The sequence below is a fragment of the Benincasa hispida genome, chromosome 9, assembly GCF_027475165.1.
Source record: "Benincasa hispida cultivar pf3 chromosome 9, pf3_genome.v1.1, whole genome shotgun sequence".
Lineage (NCBI taxonomy): Eukaryota > Viridiplantae > Streptophyta > Magnoliopsida > Cucurbitales > Cucurbitaceae > Benincasa > Benincasa hispida.
The window spans coordinates 54,190,605-54,211,226 of record NC_143486.1 but is presented as its reverse complement, the minus strand read 5'-3'; the positions used below and the strand labels follow the sequence as shown (position 1 = coordinate 54,211,226).

Below are 20,622 nucleotides of genomic sequence, written 5' to 3'. Positions count from 1 at the left end.
ATTACTATAGTAGATATATGATATCAACCTATAGGTTAAGAATATAATATGATTATATTCATTATTTATTTAAATAGGCGGTTATGAGATAATTGATCGGGAATTTCTCCTAAATCATGTGAAAGTGGGAAGATTGATTTCAGTTATTGTAACTGAAGAATAAAATGAAAATTGTTTTCATTTTTGTAAAAAGTTCGAAAATTTCACTCACGGTGTGGAAACTTCACAATCGCTTAGTTGATAGACTATACAATAACGCACATCGCCTAAACGATCACACGTGTTTTCTAAACGATCGCTTAGCGCAACGAGCTTTCCTAAACGATTGCTTAATATTTACTAGATGATCACTTAGTAAAACCTACACGATCGTGTACCTTTCTCTAAGCGACAAGCACCCGACTATACGATAGTCACCTTCTATCTCCCACTTGCTTGTTCGTTCTACATGATCGTCCTCTCCTCCTTCCTCTACCAATTCTATCAAAGTTCACTCTTTGGATTCTAGAATGCCAAGGGCTTCAAGTGGTGGGGTCGTCTCCAGTTGCTGCTTTTTCATGCGCTGCCATTCGTGTAGACGATCGTGGTGTTGTTAGGCGACTGATTGCTGGGCGATTTGGACCGTAAAGGTGTCGCTTCCGCTAGATTGAGTTCGAGGGAAGATAGTCTTCAACTGGTACGTTTACTCAATTTGTTGTATTTTATTTGTCGAAGCATGCCTATAATTAGTGTTAAAATGCATACCTATTTGTTAGAATGTGTGTGATAATTCAATCACAATGAAATAGGAAAGATCCGAACCCGCTCATAGATACTCTTGTTTAAGAGTTCCTTCACTTAGGACACATTTTCTTAGACAAAAAAACTCCATGCCTGAAAGGCAGTAGGCCCCTTTTAGAGTTCTACGTCGAGTACTTGAGCAACATCTTGTCAATGTACGATGCCTGAGACAACGCTAACACTTTGTTCTTCCGATCCCGAAAGATCTGTATATCGAGAACAAACTAAGCCTCTCCCAAATATTTCATTTGGAATTGGGTCGCTTGCCAGTTCTTAACTGTAGTCAGTAGTCCTACATCATTTCCAATCAGTAGGATATAGTCTACATACAACATTAGGAAAACTACTGAACCGTTGATGATTTTCTTGTAGACACAAGGCTCATCAACGTTTTGGTCAAAGCCATACGATTTGATCGCAGTATCAAACCGAATGTTCCAAGATTGAGACGCATGTTTCATCCCATAAATGGATTGATTCAGTTTGCAGACTTTTTTCTCTTGACCTTGGGCAATGAATTCCCTCGGGCTGCACCATATAAATGGTCTCCTCTAGATTACCATTCAGAAAGACAGTCTTGATGTTCATTTGCCAAATTTCATAATTATAATAAGCGGCAATGAACAGGAGGATGCGGATAGACTTTAACATGGCAATAGGCGAGAAAGTCTTCTCATAGTCAACTCCCTCCACCTGGGTATAACCCTTTGCCACAAGTCTAGCCTTGAAGGTTTGCACCTTCCGTCGACACCTCATTTCCTCTTGTAGATCCATTTGCAACCTATAGGTCTTACCCCATCAGGCTGATCTACAAGGTCCCACATTGAGTTGAAGTACATCGACTCCATCTCGAGATCCATGGCTTTGACCCATTCATCCTAGTTTCCTCTATTGCCTTCTGATAAGATAACGGATCCATAACATCGCCATCGGCTACCATAGTCAGGATTTTCGTGAAACCTAGATAGCAAACAGGTGGGTTCGCAATCCTTCCACTGCATCAAGATTCCATCAACTTTTGAGGTGGAACCGACCTACTAGATGAACTATCATCAACAACTCTTGCTGATGAAGCAGGCCCTTCAACAACCCTTATTGAAGTTTCAGTAGTTTCATTGGAAAGCTCACGTAACACGATCTTACTACGTGGATTGTGCTCCCTAATATGATTCTCCCCCAGGAAGGTAGCGTTTGTAGACACAAACACTCTATTCTCCGTGGGATCATAAAAGTACCCCCTCGTGTACTTTTGGGGTAGCCTACAAAGAGGCACAACCTTGACCGTGGTTCCAATCTCACATTCAATCATGTTCTAATACTTTTCATTTTTCAATTTTCTCTCCACTTTTTCTCCTAACACGTAATAATTCTCCTTTATAACGTAAATAAGTGAAAAATAAGTAAGAATTTCGTTGGTTACTGAAAACTTTCTTTAAAAAGTAATTTTTTCGTTCCATTTTGCTGAATTTTTTTAAAAATCAAATACTACTTTTCAACATACATGTCTCTTTTAGAACTCTAAAAAGGAAAGAAATTATTCCTCTGATCTTAGAAGCCTCTGAAAAGGATTATTCCTCTGAAGTTGGGACTCTTACATAAAGCCTTTCTATATTGAAAATAAAATATGAAATTGAAGATTGAAGTTTTTAATTTAAGATATGCGAGTTAGGTAAATTTGATGATTTCATATTAAAGGCAATTGATTGACCATTTATTAAGGGGTAAAATTGCATTTTTACATGGTGGAACCTTCCACTTAAAGTCTGATAAGTTGGAAAATAGGTTTAAAAAAAGTCGATTTTAAAAATGAGGTTGCTTTTGAATGGAAAAAAACTTTTTGGGTCAAAACCGGCAATTTTCCTATTTTCTCTTCTTGAAGCTATAAATAGATTGTATTTGGGTTTGTTTTTAAGTACATTACAAAGTTTAAATCTTATTTCGGTAATTTTGAATAATGTTCTATTTTGGTCCTTAAACTTTTAAAAATATTCGTTTTAATCCATGAACTTTGAATATTGTTTTATTTTGGTCTCTGAACTTTTAGAATTGTTTGTTTTAATCCTTGAACTTTTAAAAAAAATGCTTATTTTGGTCTCTGCTATATTAAGATTTTGTTAACACTTCAATAAAATGACGAGGTGTTATTTTTGGATGATTAGGTTAATCAAATAAGTTAGCTACACTAAAAATTCTAGAGTTTCAATTTTGAATAAGGTGGCAAAGCGGGAGAATTTAAAAGACAGTTTTAGCTCAAAATTTTGGTCATTCAATATTTTGACATGTTGGTTGTTGCCATTTTACTTCACATTCATCTTGCTCAATACATCTAGAACACATAGTCATCCAAAAATATAAGTTTCCTCACATTTTTGTTGAAGATTTAACATAATTTTAATAGCATAGACTAAAATAAGCAGTTTTTAAAAGTTTAATACTAAAAAAAACATTCTTGTAAGTTGAGGGACCAAAATAGAACAAGATTCAAAATTCAGAGACTAAGATAAGATTTAAACCTACCGTATAATTTTTTGTTACTATTCTAGGATGTTTTGGTTCTCGGGGACGTGTTTATAAAAATTGGGGGCAATTTGGTCTTTCAACAATTCCAAATTAACAGTTAAAAAAAACCTTTTTGCCATTTTTCAGATTAATTTTTTTTTTTTTTTTTTTTGCTATTTTTATAAATAAAACTTTAAAGTTTGCCATTCCTCAAGTCTGGCCTATTTCCAAATATCCTTCTATAGATTGATGCTATAATTTTTATCATTTCCGGGCATTTTAGGATTAATGTATGTATTAAATATGGGCTGACAAAGACAAACAGATGAAACCAATCAATCTCCACCGAAATAGTTTAATCGACTAAATATGTTTTCTTAAGTTTTTAACCTTAAATTTTAAAACTAATTTAATAAGTAGAATGAATAAGATATTTCAAATCTGAAAAAACATTTTTATATTTATAGTGTATTCTGATTTTGAATTTGACATTTTAAAAATATATAATTGTATTATAATAGATAAATACATTAACAAATATAACATTTCATATTACAAATTCAATTATTTTGTTAAATTAAAATAATTATATAATATATCATAAATTATATGATACTCCAAATAATAATCATTCTAAAATTTTAATATAAAACATGTTCATAAATAAATTAATAATAGTTTATATTCAACTTGAAGGTATGGTGAATAATTATAGTTAATTTTATGGTTCATAAATATATTATCAAACACATTTTAATAATTGTTTAAATTAGAATTCAGTTTCTAAATCTGCTATCAAACCAAATCTAAAAACATGAAATATAATTTTGTTTTAATTGAATCTAGAAAATTGCCATGTTTTACCCAAAAAAATTAATCTTTCAAAGCTAACTTTTTTTTTTAAAAAAAAGTAATTTTTCTAACCTTTTTCTTATTTTTCAGATTTTAATTGGAGCACCTCCAATAATGAAAATATATTTTGTCCCTCATTCAAGTGCCTCCAATTTTACTTTTACCTAACACAAATTTTCATACCCAAAAACTTATATACTTCACTTCTCCATTTTGTTTGTTCCGTGTTTTTGGCAAGTTTCAACTATCACCTTTGTGGTAGGTTTGTTGTTCTTTTTAAAGGAAACGTTTGGAAAAAAAAAAAATTCATTGAGATTCTTGTAAGGATTAAAAAATTTCCTCTACAAAATTCTTATGTGAAATTTTCCACAAGAATTGGAAAATTGGGAGAAATTTCGAAAATTAGGAAAAAGTAATTTTTTTAACTCAAAACTAAGAAGAATAAATAATTAAAAAAAAAAAAACTTAAACTACTCCCTTACACCATTTCCACAAGCTTAAGTTAAAAAAAAACAATAATAATAACAACTTAAACTTACGGGAACAATGGAATTAGAATTGGATTTGGTTAAAAAAATGAAATTAAAGGTTACAGGAACTGAAATTGGTTAATTTAAACTTAAGTAGTTTAAGTTAAATGAAATTAGTTTAAGTTAAAAAGGAAAAAAAAAAACTAAAATTGTAGCCCCGTTTGATAACCATTTAGAATGTGTTTAAGAGTGACAGTTGGAATAATGATTTTAGAAAAAGAGATTAGATATAATTGATTTTATAAAATTGATTTTTAAACAATCATATTTATGTTTGGTTCCAAAATTTTTAAATGAATTGTTATGTTGGTTTTAGAAGTAAATTTATAGTTACCCAATTACTCAAAATTGTATTTTCTATTTGAAAAATTATTATTTAACTAAATAACTGTTGTAAATATCAATTTCTATTTATTTTAATGTTAATTTCTTATATGCATAATTGATAGTTTGAGTAAGGTAAATGTTTATAATAGATATTTAAAGAAATTCAAAATATATATAATTATTTGTTTTATTAACAATTTAATGACAAACTCTCTGTCACCTTTTGTTTCAGTATTTAAAATTTAAAAAAACTATTTCACAAATAACTAACCAACAATATTTTAACAAAAATAGAATTAGATAGCCATTTTAAGACTATTCCCGATCAATCAGCTAACAAAAATCACCTATAACTAATTCCTCTAAATCAATTTGGAATGATTTTAAATTTTCCTAAAATCAATTTTAGCTTATGCCAAACACCATCATATTAAGGAAAATTGATTTTGGCAAGAGAAAGTGATTTTGACCCTCTCAAAATCACTTCCAAATATATCTTTAGTTTTTTTTTTCTATAAACACTACTTCCATCTTCAAATTTTTTCATTTGTTATCTACTTTTTATCATTGGTTTAAAAAACCAAACTAAAAAAAGTAACTTTTGAAAACTTGTTATTTTATTTTAGTTTGGTACTCAAGAAATATACAAATCATTATAAAGAATGAGGAGAAAATAGACTCAATTTCAAAAAATAAAAAACAAAATAGTTATTAGACGAGACCTTAACATTTTGTCTTTTTTTCCATAAAAAAAAATTAAAATTCAATAAATATCTAATATTATGAGCTATACTTGAATCAGTGAATTAGTACTTAAATCATGAAATAAACTTTTTTTTTTTCTTTTTATTAAATATTACAACGTAATTTTAAAAAAAAAATGTAATTGCCTCAAAAGACTACAATCCCTTTTTGGAGTCTAATAAAAAGGAAAAAACAAATAGGAAACTATCCAATAAATACACCAAAAGATGAAACAAAACCAGAAAAATCTTATCCACAAACAATTGGATCTCATTTCATTTGAAAAAAAAAAACAGAAAGTATAAAACAAAGAAACCAAAACCAACCATATTTTCCAAAGATAGAAATCCTCAATGGCAACAGCTTCATCTTACATGGTGTTTCCTATGGTGGGTTGGAAAAACAGCAAACAAAACACAAAACCCAAACCCAAATTTCCCATCTCAGCTCAGATCAATGAAGCTGCAGAGCAACTAAATTTGGGAGACCAACAAAAAGAAGAACAGGCGAAGCCAAAACCGTCGCCGTTGCGGCCGGTCGAAGCACAGCAGAATGTGAAGAGCAAAAACATGGGGAGAGAGTATGGAGGGCAATGGCTTAGCAGTGTAACAAGACATGTAAGAATATATGCAGCTTATATTGATCCTGTTACTTGTGAGTTTGATCAAACTCAAATGGATAAACTTACTCTTATTTTGGATCCAAGTAATGAATTCCTTTGGAATCCTCAAACTTGCAACAAAGTCTATGCTTACTTCCAAGAGCTTGTGGATCATTATGAGGTACTTTTTTTTTTCTTTCTTTGTTTACATCATGGGTTAGTTTAGTGGTTTTTCGAAAACGGTTTGTGTTCGATTTTGAAATTGTTGTTGCATCAAATCAGTGTAGTTGTTAGTAAAATTGGGATGGCTCATACTATACTAATTGAATGTAAAGATTTAAAAAAAGGGTTACTGTACTTTTATTGATTGTTGTTTGTCTACATACAAAGGTGTGTGTGTTTCAATTGACAAAACTACAATTGAAGTGCACAACTCATTTGGCATTGGAATTTTGTAAACATTTTATATTCCAAGTAAGTAGCAATTGTAGGATGAATTTACCATAAGATCATATATGCATGATATTCTCTCTTTTATTTCTTAGGCATCATTTGTTAGTTTTTTTTTTTTAATTGAATCTATTTCCTCTCTCAGTTTCATATAATGATTTTCATCTTCTTTAAGTAAAAGTTGATTTTTAAAATTTTGGTAGAAAGTAGATAACAAAGTAAGACATTTAGAAGTGGAAGTAATTTTTATAGACTTAATTTTCAAAAATTAAAAATAAAATTGAATAATTACCAAACAGGACATTAATGAATTTTGGACTAGTCGATGAATTTGAAGGCAAATATTCAATCAATATCCAAGAAGATCAAACAAATTTTCCATTAAACTGAGAGACATAGAAACTTATTTATTTATTATTATTTTTAAATGCTAAATACAAAAGGTATCCTAATTTTTCTTTTTGTTTAAGACGTACTTCTGTTCTTTTAAAATTTGCAATATTACTCTGATTTTTCTTAAATATTTCAAAGCTATCTTTGAAGTAAAATTTTGTTAGTATACCAGGGGGAAATTGAGATCTATAACAGTACAACATTGACTTGGAATAGAAATTGGGAGTTAAATACCCGAGTCATCAGTCCACCTGCTTTAGGTCCCAATTTCCATCTAGAATCTAAGATTCTACTCCAATGATAGTTTTGAAACACTCATGAAGATCAAGTGCAAAGATTCTACTCTAATGATGGTTTTGAAACACTCATGAAGATCAAGGGCAAGTTCCTGGATATATTTTTTGATATTTAGCCTAAAAATAAATAAATAAATAAATAAAACATAAGCATTAGGGAAAATTGATGCATCATCTCCTTTGATATTTATACTAAAAATGAAATTTAAAATATTACTTTAATCCTTGTATTTTGGAACTTGTTCAATTTTAAAATGTCTACTTTTAGTCTCAATATTTTCAATAAATCATAAATTCAGTCATTCATAGGTAGCAACTAAATTTGAACCATATTGTAAGTACAAGAATCAAAATGATACTTTAACCAAAAAGGAAAACGACTCTTATAGAACGCTTCTCCATTCTTAGAACTTAGAACTGTGAAGTTTCTCTTTTCCTCTGAGAAAGCGGAGAGTTAAATGAGAAATTCCATATTGTTTTTGCTATAAAGAATTTGTAAAAAGATAGGTTATTAGAGGTAGAATACTATGCTCTTTAACAAATATTTTGATCGAGTGTGTTTCATTTGTGGAAAGCAGGGAGCTCCATTGACAGAATATACACTTCGACTAATAGGTTCAGACATAGAACACTATATAAGAAAGATGCTTTATGATGGAGAAATCAAGTACAATATGAATGCAAGAGTCCTCAACTTCAGCATGGGAAAGCCAAGAATTATGTTCAATGCCAATGATCTGCCTCAGGATCTACAATCACAATAATTACTCTTTACAAATGTAATCATATGTGAAATATTCAAATCAATGTGTTGGTCTTCCAAATAATGGAAACCATAATTCTTCACCTTATACTTATCATTCCCTTCCCTGTCTCATTTTGATGCTTCATCAATGCATAATCCCTGTAAATGTAGTTTCATACCTTCAAAACCTACTACATTAGGGAGAAAAAAAGAAAACAAAAGGACATTCCACATGCCCAAAGAACTGTCCAATTCCAAACAAAGAGTTATGCAAGATAATCATTACCTTTTAGTGATGTCTTTAAACTTTGGAATACCAAATTGAAACTTTTAGCCATTTGAGACAGAGTGAAGTTTAGTCTGAAGAGTTATTTAATGTGTATTTAGAATGTGGAGTTATTTAGTCTGGAGTTTTGAAGTTTGTGTTTAGAGAGAAGAGTTGTTTAACTTGGAGTTAATTAAGAAGACTATGTCTAGAGTGTAAAGTTGCTTAACCTGGAGTCGAGGTGATAGTTTGTCCTCCTTCAATTCACTGTTTCATAATCGAAATCTTGGTTCATTTCCTGTCACTTGTATTCAAATGAAATCTTTCAAATCATAGGGAAACACATAAAATAAAAAGGAAAGATGCAATGCTACACTTTGGCAGAAGGAATGTGTTTCTTCTACACTTCAATGACATGGGCTCATGCTAGAAAGAGGAATAATTTAATGGATAACACCTACTAATTCCTCCTACCATAATTACAAAAACATGAAACCCACGACCACCAAAATACATTCGGAATACCATTTTCTCTTGGATTCATTCGTCTGCATATAAAGTGAAACGAGTGCCAAATTGAGCTAAACTTCCAAGTTATGACTGTGGCAACACATCCAAGCATGATGGGTCCATCCAAGGCCGAAACGCATCCTCATGTGATAAATTCTGACAAATAACGAAAGAAATAATCACAAACTGTCTCAGATTGCAATGTTTCTTACAAAGTGAGTTTATACAGAATAATTCTAAGGAGGAAAAGAAAAAGTTGAAAAACCAAAGAATTTAAACCCATTATAGACTTTCAATAATGAAGTGCATTAACTGGCAAGTGAGAAAACTTCATTTACACTATTTCATGTCATCCAAACTCATCGCCATCGTAATTGCTAAAAGTGCCTATACCTCTGACCTTTTAAGAGAAGGAAGTCGTGTCTTAACCATTGAGCTATTCTTTGAAGATGTCTATTGAAATAAAAATTAGTGCAGAAATAATACAAAAACTACCTGCAACCAATAGAAGAAGCCACGCAGTAGGTTCAAAGTTCTGAGGCGATCATATTGAACTTCTTGGATTTTTGTAGCAAGCTCTGCCATAAGAAAACAGAGAAGATACAATCAATAAACAGAACCTCACATTGGTAATAAGGAACATCACGCAAATAATTTTGAAAGTATATGCAAAGAAATTAACGGACCAGAAAAAGGCAAGAGCATAATCGGATATCTATTTGACAAACAATGATATATGCCCAAAGGTTAAATTCAACACATTTTTTGGGATAAAAAAAATGATCACATCAAGCTAGAAGATAGTTCCATGGGCAAATTTCCAATACTATGGTAGTATGAAAATTTTTTCATATTTCTTTCATTCATTGCTTGTTACATCAATGCATTTAAAAATGACGTGTCCATGAAACAAAATTATAGATCATTAAATAATGTGTGACAGAGTAGATCGATGGGGTACATACTATGTTAGTATCAGAAAATTTGTCATAGTTCCTTCTAACACTTATTAGGTAGTTCTTTGAAAGTCAGAAGGGTGTAAAACTATTTTGTCTGAATAACTTGATAAAATACCGGGGCAAATTACGAAAGTAGAATCGAATAGAAGTATCAGATCAGGGCAAGAAGATTCTCTCTCTACAGGAAATACGTAGCTCAAAAGCCTTTTAATACATTGAAGAAGAAGGATAACAAAAAAAACCAATTAATATAATTCCATAAGATTACATTGGGATTAAGAACACTCACCACTATAGATATGAAGATATGATTTGCCGTAAGTTTCCACTGTATATGCTTTTAGCACTCGACGACGTAACTCTCTATGACGCACTTGTGGCTTACGACAACTTACTTCATAAAGATAATAGTCATACTCACGTTGGTCGTATGGCCTTTTAAGAACTTTCATGAGCCTTTCCCTGAAATTGGAACCATTACGTATACCAGGACTCTGAAGACATTTCCCACTATCTACATCCATCTGGAAAGAGAGAATTTCAATCAATACAAGACATAGAACAACTAACATAGGCAAATAACAGACAGAAACAGGTATCCTTCGCCATTAGAGTACAGGGAGTTCATAGCACCAGAATTAGATATACTCACAGTAGAATAAGAATATGTCCTCCCAAAGGAATCTCGGCTTTGTTTACATCGACCAGTGTCAACCATCACCAGTTCTGAATCAGAAGTACTTTCATCCTCCTCATATACAATTGACCTACTGTCTACTGGCATATATATTAATCTATGATCATCATCATAAAAAAAATCAGTCAAAAATGTCTTGTAGTCTTCATCTATCAAATTTGAGTCAGAATCGGATTGGGAAAGATGCTTAGCAGAACGAAGATCTGTACCAGGGATTGTGCTTGAATTTCCATCTGCCCCATGAGATATAGATTTTGCACAATCCAAATTGAACACTTTCTCAAACAAAGGAACCGGGCTTTCTTTTGCTGGCCTCTCTATCTCCTTTTTCTTTGAAGCACTCCTTAAGATCCTGGTAGTTCCAGCTCTTTTTCTATTATGATTATTCTTCGGACTAGATTGTTTTTGTTTTTCTTCTTGTTCCCGTTCCTCATACTTCACATACACTTTCATCCCATTAACTGATGGAATTTCAAGCTTATAAGCTTTCCCATCTTCAGTCAAATGCTGAACGAACATCCTATAAACAGGATCAACTTCTTTATCCGACCAGTTAAACAGCAAAGTCGCATTATCATCAGTATAATCCCTAAAATCCTCAAGCTTAGCATTAACATCCACATCACTACTGTCCACACGGTTCGTCCAACCATTTAAGAATGTTAGATAATCCTTGTCGCAGTCTTCTATCTCGTACTCATCCACAGTTTCGTGACATAAACTTTTACATATATAATTCGCAGTTACCCTTTGATTCAAACGCTGATCCAGCAAATGATCACCAGTACTCCCGTCAACCATTGTGTCAACCCCCCACGAGAAGAACAGTTTAACAGCAGAAAAATCAATCGGCTAAGAAGACTTATAATTTCAGTTCCTGGTTTCTTCGATCAACTAGAAGATGAAAAAGTCTTGTACCTGTCTGATGTTCCCTGAAGCAGCGATTCCTCCTCCGGCGTTGCCATGAAGAATGTGTATGTTCAGAGCTTTGCCCTAACTGCCTTCTCCGGCTCCCGCCAGTATGCGTCGTTTAGAATTCCCTCCTTCGGTTTCTTGTAAGGGTTTCTGTGGGTCCCATCACTTTACTTCGTTTACAAAAGTGACACATTTAGCCACATTCATAATCATAATGATAGCGTTTAACCATGTTTAATTACAAATTTGTTCTTATAATTTGAATAAAGTTAGAATTTCGTACTTATAATTTATAATTGGTTTTTAGCTCGATTTGATAAAAATTTTAAGGAATGTTTGGAGTGAGGAGATGAGATGAGATGATTTGAGATATGAACTCAATCCATTGTTTGGGAGGCCAACTTCGAATACCATTGACATTTTATACAATGTTCACCAATAGAACACTCAACCCTCATCACCATATATGCTTTGTTGCTCAACTTCGGCGACCACCTCCGACAACCAACTTCGACGATTACCTCCGATAGCTAACTCTGGCGACCACCTCCAACAACCAACTCCAATGACCACCTTCGACGACCAACTTTGACGACCACCTCCGATAGCCAACTTCTGCAACCACCGCCCATGGCCAACTCTGTCAATATCCAACCACCACTGTTGAAGGTCAACTCTAACAACCTCTGACAATGGCCACTCCACAAATCCGACAACCATTATTTTAACTTATGACTACTATAAATTTGGGTTTTGTTGATACACGAGTTTTTTTTTTTTTTTTTTTTGTGACGCTCGTGACATAAAATCGTCAATAAAACCTTAATTTAAAACTTAAAAATAACTATTAATTTAAAAATACATATAAAAATCAATAAATGTTTATATTTAAGTTGATGTACAAAATTGTTAATAAAAATATCTTTATTAACACAAAAGTACATAAGTTCTGTCAAAACATTGAATTCCCAAATTTTTTAATTAATTCATAGTATTTTATAATCGTTTTTTATAGTAACTTATCATTAATAAAATCACTTTTATCATGTAAGAAATCAAACAAACTTGTATGCAAAAACACTTTTGAAAACAAATTGTTAGACACATCAGTGTTTTTATTTTAAAAAGTTGTTATCAAAAATATTAAAAAATGACTTAACTAGAAACATCACATTCACAAATTTGTAAAATGATTGCTTGAATTGGAAAAAAAAAAAATTAAAATGCATGATCCAAAAGTAAATCCTAAACCTCATTTTCTCAAACTTCCAACAACATATGTGTGCTTAAAAAACAATAAAATGAAGTGCACTTTAAAACAATAAAATGAAGTGCATCTTATAGTTTATTTAAAATATATATATATGTAGGATTATTAAATAAAAAAAAGTTTCAAACAAAAATAATCATCATAAAAACAGATTTTTTATATAAAAAAAGCTGCATTAAATACCTTTAACATATGATCTCAGCACCCAAAGCACGGATATATGAACTTCACAACATATGAACACTCCAGACATATAAACTCAATTCAACGCGCCAAACAACCGCTAAATAGTTCTTGTCTATATATAGAAATTATTTATGGAGATTTTTTCAAATCATAAAGACTAAATTTTAACTTTTAAAAATATAGATACTAGCCAAGTTTGGTTAAATGGTATGACTAAATTTTTTTCTCCAAACAATAGGAATCAAAATTGTTATTTCACCTATTAACTATTGAGGCCCCAATTTGATAAGACTTATTTGATAAATACTTAGGTTACTTTTGATAACCATTTGATTTTTAGTTTCTATTTTCAAAAATTAAGCTAGTAAATAGTACTTACACTCATAAGTTCCTATAAGATAATAAAAATAATTTTCAAGAAGAAAAAACTAAATAGCCAAACCATAATCTCGTTTGGTAACTATTTGATTTTTTTTTTTTCCGTTTTTAATAATTAAACATAGTCTTTTAATTTCTTACATGTTTTTCATCTATCTTAAGTAAAAGAGTTGAATTCTAAGTTTTTTTTTTTTTTTTAATAAAAAAACTATTGTGATACTTACCATAGAACTATGATGCTTAAGTCATTTTCAGCACAGGGGTTAGAGAAAGCTTTTTAGGGAAGAAAACGAACTTACTTGATATGGAGTTGTTATGAGTGGAGCTAAACCTGGAGTTTCCTTAACCCTTTGAGGAAAAAGATTCAAATTTCCTTTATCATTTTAGGAATAGGACTCTCGAGGGTTGGATCAGGCCATATCAAATGTTCCAAATAACAGGCCTACTGAAAATAAGCTCCATAAGAGGAGTACGTTGGCTGAGATGGCCTAGTTTCTTTGCTCACTCATCTAAGGAACTCTCTTAGATATGTTTCTTGCTATTCTCGAGTCTATTTAGGATGAGGCAACTCTCCTGGATTTTACCTTTAAGATTTATTCTCTTTATTGTATTTCTTCATAATATGAATTTGTTTCCCTTGCTCTTACTTTGACTTTGATTCTTTTTTCCTCGTTGAGTTTTGACTCCTTATATTTATGGGATTAATCTCATCTATCTCAAACGAATGCTTTGAAATCCAATAACTTTTATTTAAGAACTGAAAATGAAAATAAAATCAATGTTAAAGAACCAATGCCTTAGTAAAATATATTGAGAATATTTCGAATTCCTTTAATCCTCCCCACAAAAAGTTCCTTGCAATGACTCAAAGAAAGGACCAAAGGTTTGTGAAACCTTTTGTTATTAAACAAACAATTAGGAATTGGGAGAATTTCGTAAAGAAACTTCTGTCTAAAGATTGAGGATGGCCAACCCAAAAGGTCTTATTTATAGTGAGAACTATGGCAAAATTTAACTTGATATAATCTTTATTCAAATATCTAAAATTTTCCTATAATATATTTAGATCATATTCAAATTGTATACTTATCTTAATACATTAAAATTTTAATTTAATATTTAACGTATCAAATACATTAATTTTTTTTCATATTCAATACATCGACCACACCTAACCTTCATGTGACAAGAACAAAAATTTTGTAATTTGAGGAAGAGATGACCTATAAAACAAAGAAAAATTGTTCTAATACCAAAATCTACGATGAAAACTATAGTCAAGTAGAAGTTGGAAGTTTTAGTTACCCTATATTGAACTATACTGACAAATAGATAGAAAAATTGACCTAACGTTTATCTTAATTCTCTTAAGATTAGAACATGAGTTTCCAAAATGAGCACAACTCAACTAATTAACATAAAACTTATTCTATCAACTTCTCAGGATTAGAGGTTTTATTCTCTCACCCTACAAATTGTCCAAAAAAAAAAAGTTTAGATATGAATTTTTCCTAATCTTAAACAAGTTAGGATTAAATCTGATTAATCCAACATTAGTTGACCTTAGAACTTATCGAGCCCGAGTCCACTCTATTTTAGACTTATTTTTTTTATTTTTTTTCTAGCTTTTAATCTATCTAGTCGGTCTAAATTCATCCTTAAATAGCTCCAACGAAACTTATATATTCAAATTATAGTTAGATATTTTGAAGGTACTGATCGAATTATTGACCGTTGAAATAGTAATTAAAAGATTTAATTAATAAAGAATTATGGAATAGGCAATATTATAGTTGAAGGATTAAATAATTGCATGGATTGATGGAGAGACGTAGGGATGACTTGCGTCAGTAACATTTCATCATCACTTTGCCTATTAAATGGGCCCAACGACCTCCATTCATAGCAATAATAAACAAAGACTTCCTTACTCTTTTAGAAAAAAATCAACTTCAAATGATACTTTATTCTTAATTAATACGTCATTATTGGTGCCAATACGAATATAATTCAATTGACATGAATTTGTATTATTAATATCGAGGTTTGATGTTCGATCTTCTATCCTACGCATTGTCTTAGAATTTTTTTTTTTTTTTTTAGTTTGAAGACTAACATGGTAGAAGATGGTATTAGATTTTCGTTGATATATTGATTTTTTATCGTAAAAATATTGATGAAACATATAAGAAAAAAAGAAAAAAGAAAAAGCACTAATATAAGTATTTGAAGATGGAGTCATGATACATTTTAGATTAAAATAACTATTTTAGTCTTTATTTTATTATGAAGATAACTCGATTGTGCCAACATTATGCCAAATTATTTGCTCATTAATATAATTGTTATGTCACATCAATATGCTGACAATGTTCACAAGAGGAACCTTATTCAATTGGAATTAGAAGTTTATAATGATGAATCAATGGTGTATTTACACTTTGTTTTAATTTTTTAAGTATTTAATTTTGAAAATAAGTCATTCTAAAAAAAATTGAAATATATGACAAATCCTCAAAATAGTTTTTAAAACACTTTTAAAGTGTATTTTAAACCGTTTTTATCCAAAAAGTTCAAATAAAAATAATTTTGTTGAAAAACAATTTTTTCTATAGTCAATTGAAACAGATCTTAAAACTTCTTCAACCATGTCAATTTACTTGAGTGATAGTATAAATAATGTCGTATATGCCAAATTTTACAAATTTAATTGTCTCCATAGTGGAATTTTTTTTTCGAAATCTCAAAACTTTGAGATTTTGGTGGGCTCAAAATTTTGGTTGGGAGAATTTTGATTTTCCCCAATTTCTCGAATTGCGAGATTTCCATCGAAATTTCGAGGTTTTTGTAGCAATACATATTTATTTTTAACTTCATCCAATTTTTTCATTAAATTTTAAAAATTAAATTGATGTGAGTTTTGTTTCTTTTACCATCCCAAGTTTTCATTTTCAAGAAATCAAACTTAAGAAAAATAACATGTATTTGAGAAAAATAACATATATTTATTTTGAACTTCATTCAAATCATCTCAATTGAATTTTCACATTATTTCATTTCAAACTTGAATTGGTGTGAATTTTGCTTCTTTTACTGCCCAAACTGTTCATGTCCAAGAATTTTTTTTTAAAAAAAATAAAATAAAAACCCATAATTTATTCTATAAATATCTCTACCAAATCACTTCTTCCATACTACTCTCAAATTTCAAGTTCTCTAATATTCCTCTCGTTTTCTTTGAAACTCTATCTATTTGATCTTTTTCTTCAATCTTTTCCATTATTGTTATGTTTAATAAACTTTTTGTATCCCTCCTATGTTTAGTGTTATGATTTTTATATCATTATTATGTTATGTAAGTTTAATACTATGATTTTCTTTTTTGTATCAACTTCATTTTATAATAAATAATTTGCAATTTTTTGTATGCAAATATTCATGTCCTTTCATTTTATAATTAATTACTGTTATTATTATTTTTGTAATTGTTTTTCATTGACTTTTGCTCCTTATATCGACATTTACACAAATGTTTATAATATATACATTTAAATGTTTTCTTACTTTATAGAAATGATGATTGAAAGTGGTCAAATATAGTCTAGTTTAGCCACAATCAAAGTTTCATTAACTAACTACAACGATTTCCATCAATTTCCATAAAATTTCTCGAAAGTTCCCTTAATATCGATATTTATTAGGATTTATCCCCTAAAGTCTCGTAGTTAATTAGTTATTTAAATAATTATTTCATTTAATTATTAAATATGCAATATTAAATTATCTATATATACCATATTAAAAGAGGGTTTAAGTAGGAGAATTTTTACATTCCTATTTTGTCCTTGATTTTTAATCATATTTCTATTATACCCTCATTTAATTATTAGTTATAATTTCTTTTCTTTTTCACAATGATGCACTTTCCCTAAGATACCTGTTTGCAAAGGAGACTATTTATCAAGCCGCTCTCTATATAAAGAGACCATTAATCTTTTTCTTCGACTCACTTCACCAATCCAACAAAAAAGTAACCAACATCCTATATTTGTTTTTTCAACATTATTTTTTTGGGAAATTTGAAATTTTGTTTTTTTTTAAATTTTGATTTATATTTGTTTCTAAACACTTTGTTCCTCTTCTTTCTTTTGTTATATTTTTCGTTTCATAGTTTTTTGTGTGTGTATTATTGTATTTTTCTTCCCTATATTTTTTTCTCAGAATCATTGGAAAAAACATTATCAAAGAAAAAAAAATGTAAGTCCTCTTGTGTTTACCTCAAATCACCACTTCTGCAATACATTCTATATTTATTTTTTTAAGAAAATTTTAATGGTCTTTTATTTTGGTTCATAGTCATTTGTGAAAACACTTTGTTTCTCACATTTTTTTTTTTGTTTTTTATTTCATTGTTTTTTTTAATGTTATTATATGTGTTTTCTTCCCTACATTTTTTTCTCAGCATCACGAAAAAAACATTATGAAAAAAAAAATGCAAGTCATCCTTGATATAATTCATTTTTTTCTTTTATTTCACATTAAGGGTTTATTTTTTTAGAATTTAATTTAAACTAAGATTTCTATTTTGATGGAAAAGATGAGGAAAACTGAGATATGAGATCAAGTGAGAAATTTAGGAAAAGAAAATATGAAAGAGGAGTACTTGACAAACTTCTGAAGATTTTTTACTTGACAATCTTCTGAATATTTTTTTTTCTCAAATAAAAAAATGTATTTTTCTATTTTGATCCAGAAGAACGTGTTATGATAATGTGAGGAAGTCGAAAGGAAAACAAAATTTGAGAAAATTAGGGAATAAGAAGATATGGAGGATACGTTGAGAATATTCGAAAAAAGTGTAAGTACTTGTTTAGCCTTTTATTTGAGAATATTATAAAAAAAATGTTAGTACTTCTTTAGCCTACTTTATTTTTTTTAAATTCACATGAGAGGATTTTATTTTAAGAATTTTGAGGAAATTGGGGAGAGGACAATCAATTTGAGAAAACTAGGGAAAGGAGATATGGGGAGAATATTAGTGAGATACTAGGTAAGATTGGACTTCTTAATTTTAATTTCATCTCAATTTTAAAAAGTATAAGAATTTCCACATTCCTATTTTTGCCCTTGATTTTTAATCATATTCCCATTATACCCTCCTTTAAATAGTTAGTTATTATAACCTCATTTCTTTTTCACGAATAATACCCTTTCCCTAAAACACATCTTTGCAAAGAGACGACTTATCAAACACCTCTCTTATATAAAGAGACCATTAATCTTTTTCTTTTACTCACTTTACCATTCCAACAAAAAAAAAAAAAAAAGGCAACCACCATCCTCCATTTGTTTTTTCTACATTTATTTTTTTTAGGAATTGTTGTTTTTCTTTTATTTTGATTTATATTTGTTTCTAAACACTTTGTTCCTCTTCTTTCTTTTGTTTTGTTTTCTGTTTCGTAGTTTTTGTGTGTGTGTTATTGTATGTATTTTTGTTAACCCTGAGCCCTAATTTCTCTACTTGTGTATGTTCCCTATTGAGTAGTGTGGTGAGTAGGTTAAGGTGAGAATTAATGTTAAATTGTAGATAAAAAGGGTAAAGAGTTAGGAAAAAAATTTAAGTTTGAAAGCTTGACTCTTGAGTGAAGCTAGAAAAATTGGCTAAGTGTAACCCATGCGTTGGAAGCTAAAAAAATGGCCAAATGTTTTGCCCATGCGTTGGTCTTATGCTAAGAGTTGGAGTTGAGTTAAGGGTGTTGGCTTTACCTATTTGAGAGGTTAGTTGTGCATTTAAGGGAGCCAAGTATGGCCGAGAAAAGAAAAGCTATATGTGGACAAGGCATGTAGCAACCAAGTCTTGAGAGGTTAGCATGCATGCGGCAGTATCAGGTGTGCACGAGCGTGGGCATTGGGCATTAGAGTGGCGCACACGGACGATCGTGTAGTTATGAGCAACACTAAGCAATGCACTAGACAATCGTGTAACTGTGTGCGGTGCTAAGGGATGCACTAGACGATCATGTAGCTACATACGATGCTAAATGATGCGAAGTGATGTGCTAGACGATAGCGCTATATAATAGGTAATGGCACTACACGATCAGCATAAACACTGGATGATGATGCTAGGCAATAGCGCTACACGATAGGCGTGAGCGCTAGACGACGGGCGGGATTCGTTCGATGATAGATGTCAGTGCTACATGATGAGCGTCAGCGAGAGCTACGCGATGAGCGACAGTGAGAGTTACACGATGAGCGGCAGCGAGAGCTGTGCAATAGGCTATGTGCTACACAATGAGCAAGAGCGAGATCGTTGGGTGATAAGCCAAAATGAGAGATCACTAAACGATGAGCTGCACGATGGGCTTTTGAGCTAAACGATTGAAGCATGCGTTGATCAGTATTAACCACCGATTAATGGCAACAGTTGTTCTAAGCACCAAATTTAACTCCATTTAAGCTGAAAGTGTCATGCTAGGCTTTGATGGTAAGCATTATAAAAAGGGAGACTGAATTTCAAAAGATCAGTTTGATCAATTCCTCCGTGCAAATTGAGAGATCTTGGTGTCGTTGGAAAGCTCTGAGAGTCTAGTTTAGAAGTGATACTTCCGAAGATGTTCTCATTGGAATAAGGCTAGAGAAGGGAAAAAGTGACCAAAGGTTCTGTTCTCGGGTGAATTTGGGCTGTCGATAAAGAATTGAGTCTCCAGGACGAACCACAAAGAGTTTGAAGCTAAAATTTTAGGTAAGCTTCCTGAGAAAATTATTAACAAGTTTGTAGAAAGAAAGTTCTTGAGATGAGCTCTAAAATTTGAGTTATTAATTCCGTAATTTGAATCTAGAATTTCATGAATAAGCAGGCAACTGCTTGGGTTAAGTAAGCTAGCAGCTCGAAGTAAACGCTCGAACAGACCAAGGGTTGAGCATTCCTATGCGTTGGGCCTGCTGTGTGGGCTCAGGAAAGCTTGCATTGAAGTCTTGGGTGCATAAACAACCTTGTGAACGATCATGTGCAGCTGAAGGAACACTTAGAGCAAAGTGTTGGTTGCACAAGTGGGAAACGTTTGTGAGGTGCGATTGGAAGCATAGCAAGAGCCAAAGTCTCAAAGAAATTTCTAAGTGCTAAACCTACAGCAAGATATGCATTGAGTGAAAGTCTTCTAGAGGAAGGCTAAACACAAAGCTTATTTAATAGTTAGTCTCAAAAGGGAGACCAATGCTA

General features: G+C 31.1%; 2 protein-coding genes across 5 annotated transcripts; one reads left to right on the top strand and one right to left on the bottom strand.

Annotated features, from left to right (window-relative positions):
* The first annotated feature begins 5,981 nt into the window (after positions 1 to 5,981).
* LOC120086551 (NAD(P)H-quinone oxidoreductase subunit M, chloroplastic) lies at positions 5,982 to 8,323 on the top strand. The gene is made up of 2 exons (XM_039043261.2): positions 5,982 to 6,514; positions 8,051 to 8,323. The coding sequence occupies exons 1-2, from the start codon at positions 6,086 to 6,088 to the stop codon at positions 8,234 to 8,236; spliced, it is 615 nt and encodes a 204-aa protein (XP_038899189.2). The 5' UTR covers positions 5,982 to 6,085; the 3' UTR covers positions 8,237 to 8,323.
* On the bottom strand, positions 7,984 to 11,757 carry LOC120086550 (uncharacterized). 4 transcript variants are annotated; one of them, XR_005484249.2, is made up of 7 exons: positions 10,604 to 11,757; positions 10,241 to 10,475; positions 9,488 to 9,570; positions 9,008 to 9,148; positions 8,713 to 8,780; positions 8,504 to 8,577; positions 8,006 to 8,376 (listed from the first exon to the last, which is right to left on the bottom strand). XR_005484249.2 is itself a non-coding variant. In XM_039043260.2 (4 exons), the coding sequence occupies exons 1-4, from the start codon at positions 11,447 to 11,449 to the stop codon at positions 9,077 to 9,079; spliced, it is 1,236 nt and encodes a 411-aa protein (XP_038899188.2). In that variant the 5' UTR covers positions 11,450 to 11,757; the 3' UTR covers positions 8,753 to 9,076. The 4 variants fall into 4 exon arrangements, 1 of the variants encoding a protein (XP_038899188.2); XR_005484250.2 differs by lacking the exon at positions 8,504 to 8,577 and having other exon boundaries at positions 7,984 to 8,376; XR_005484247.2 differs by lacking the exons at positions 8,006 to 8,376; positions 8,504 to 8,577 and having other exon boundaries at positions 8,753 to 8,786.
* Between the last annotated feature and the right edge of the window lie 8,865 nt (positions 11,758 to 20,622).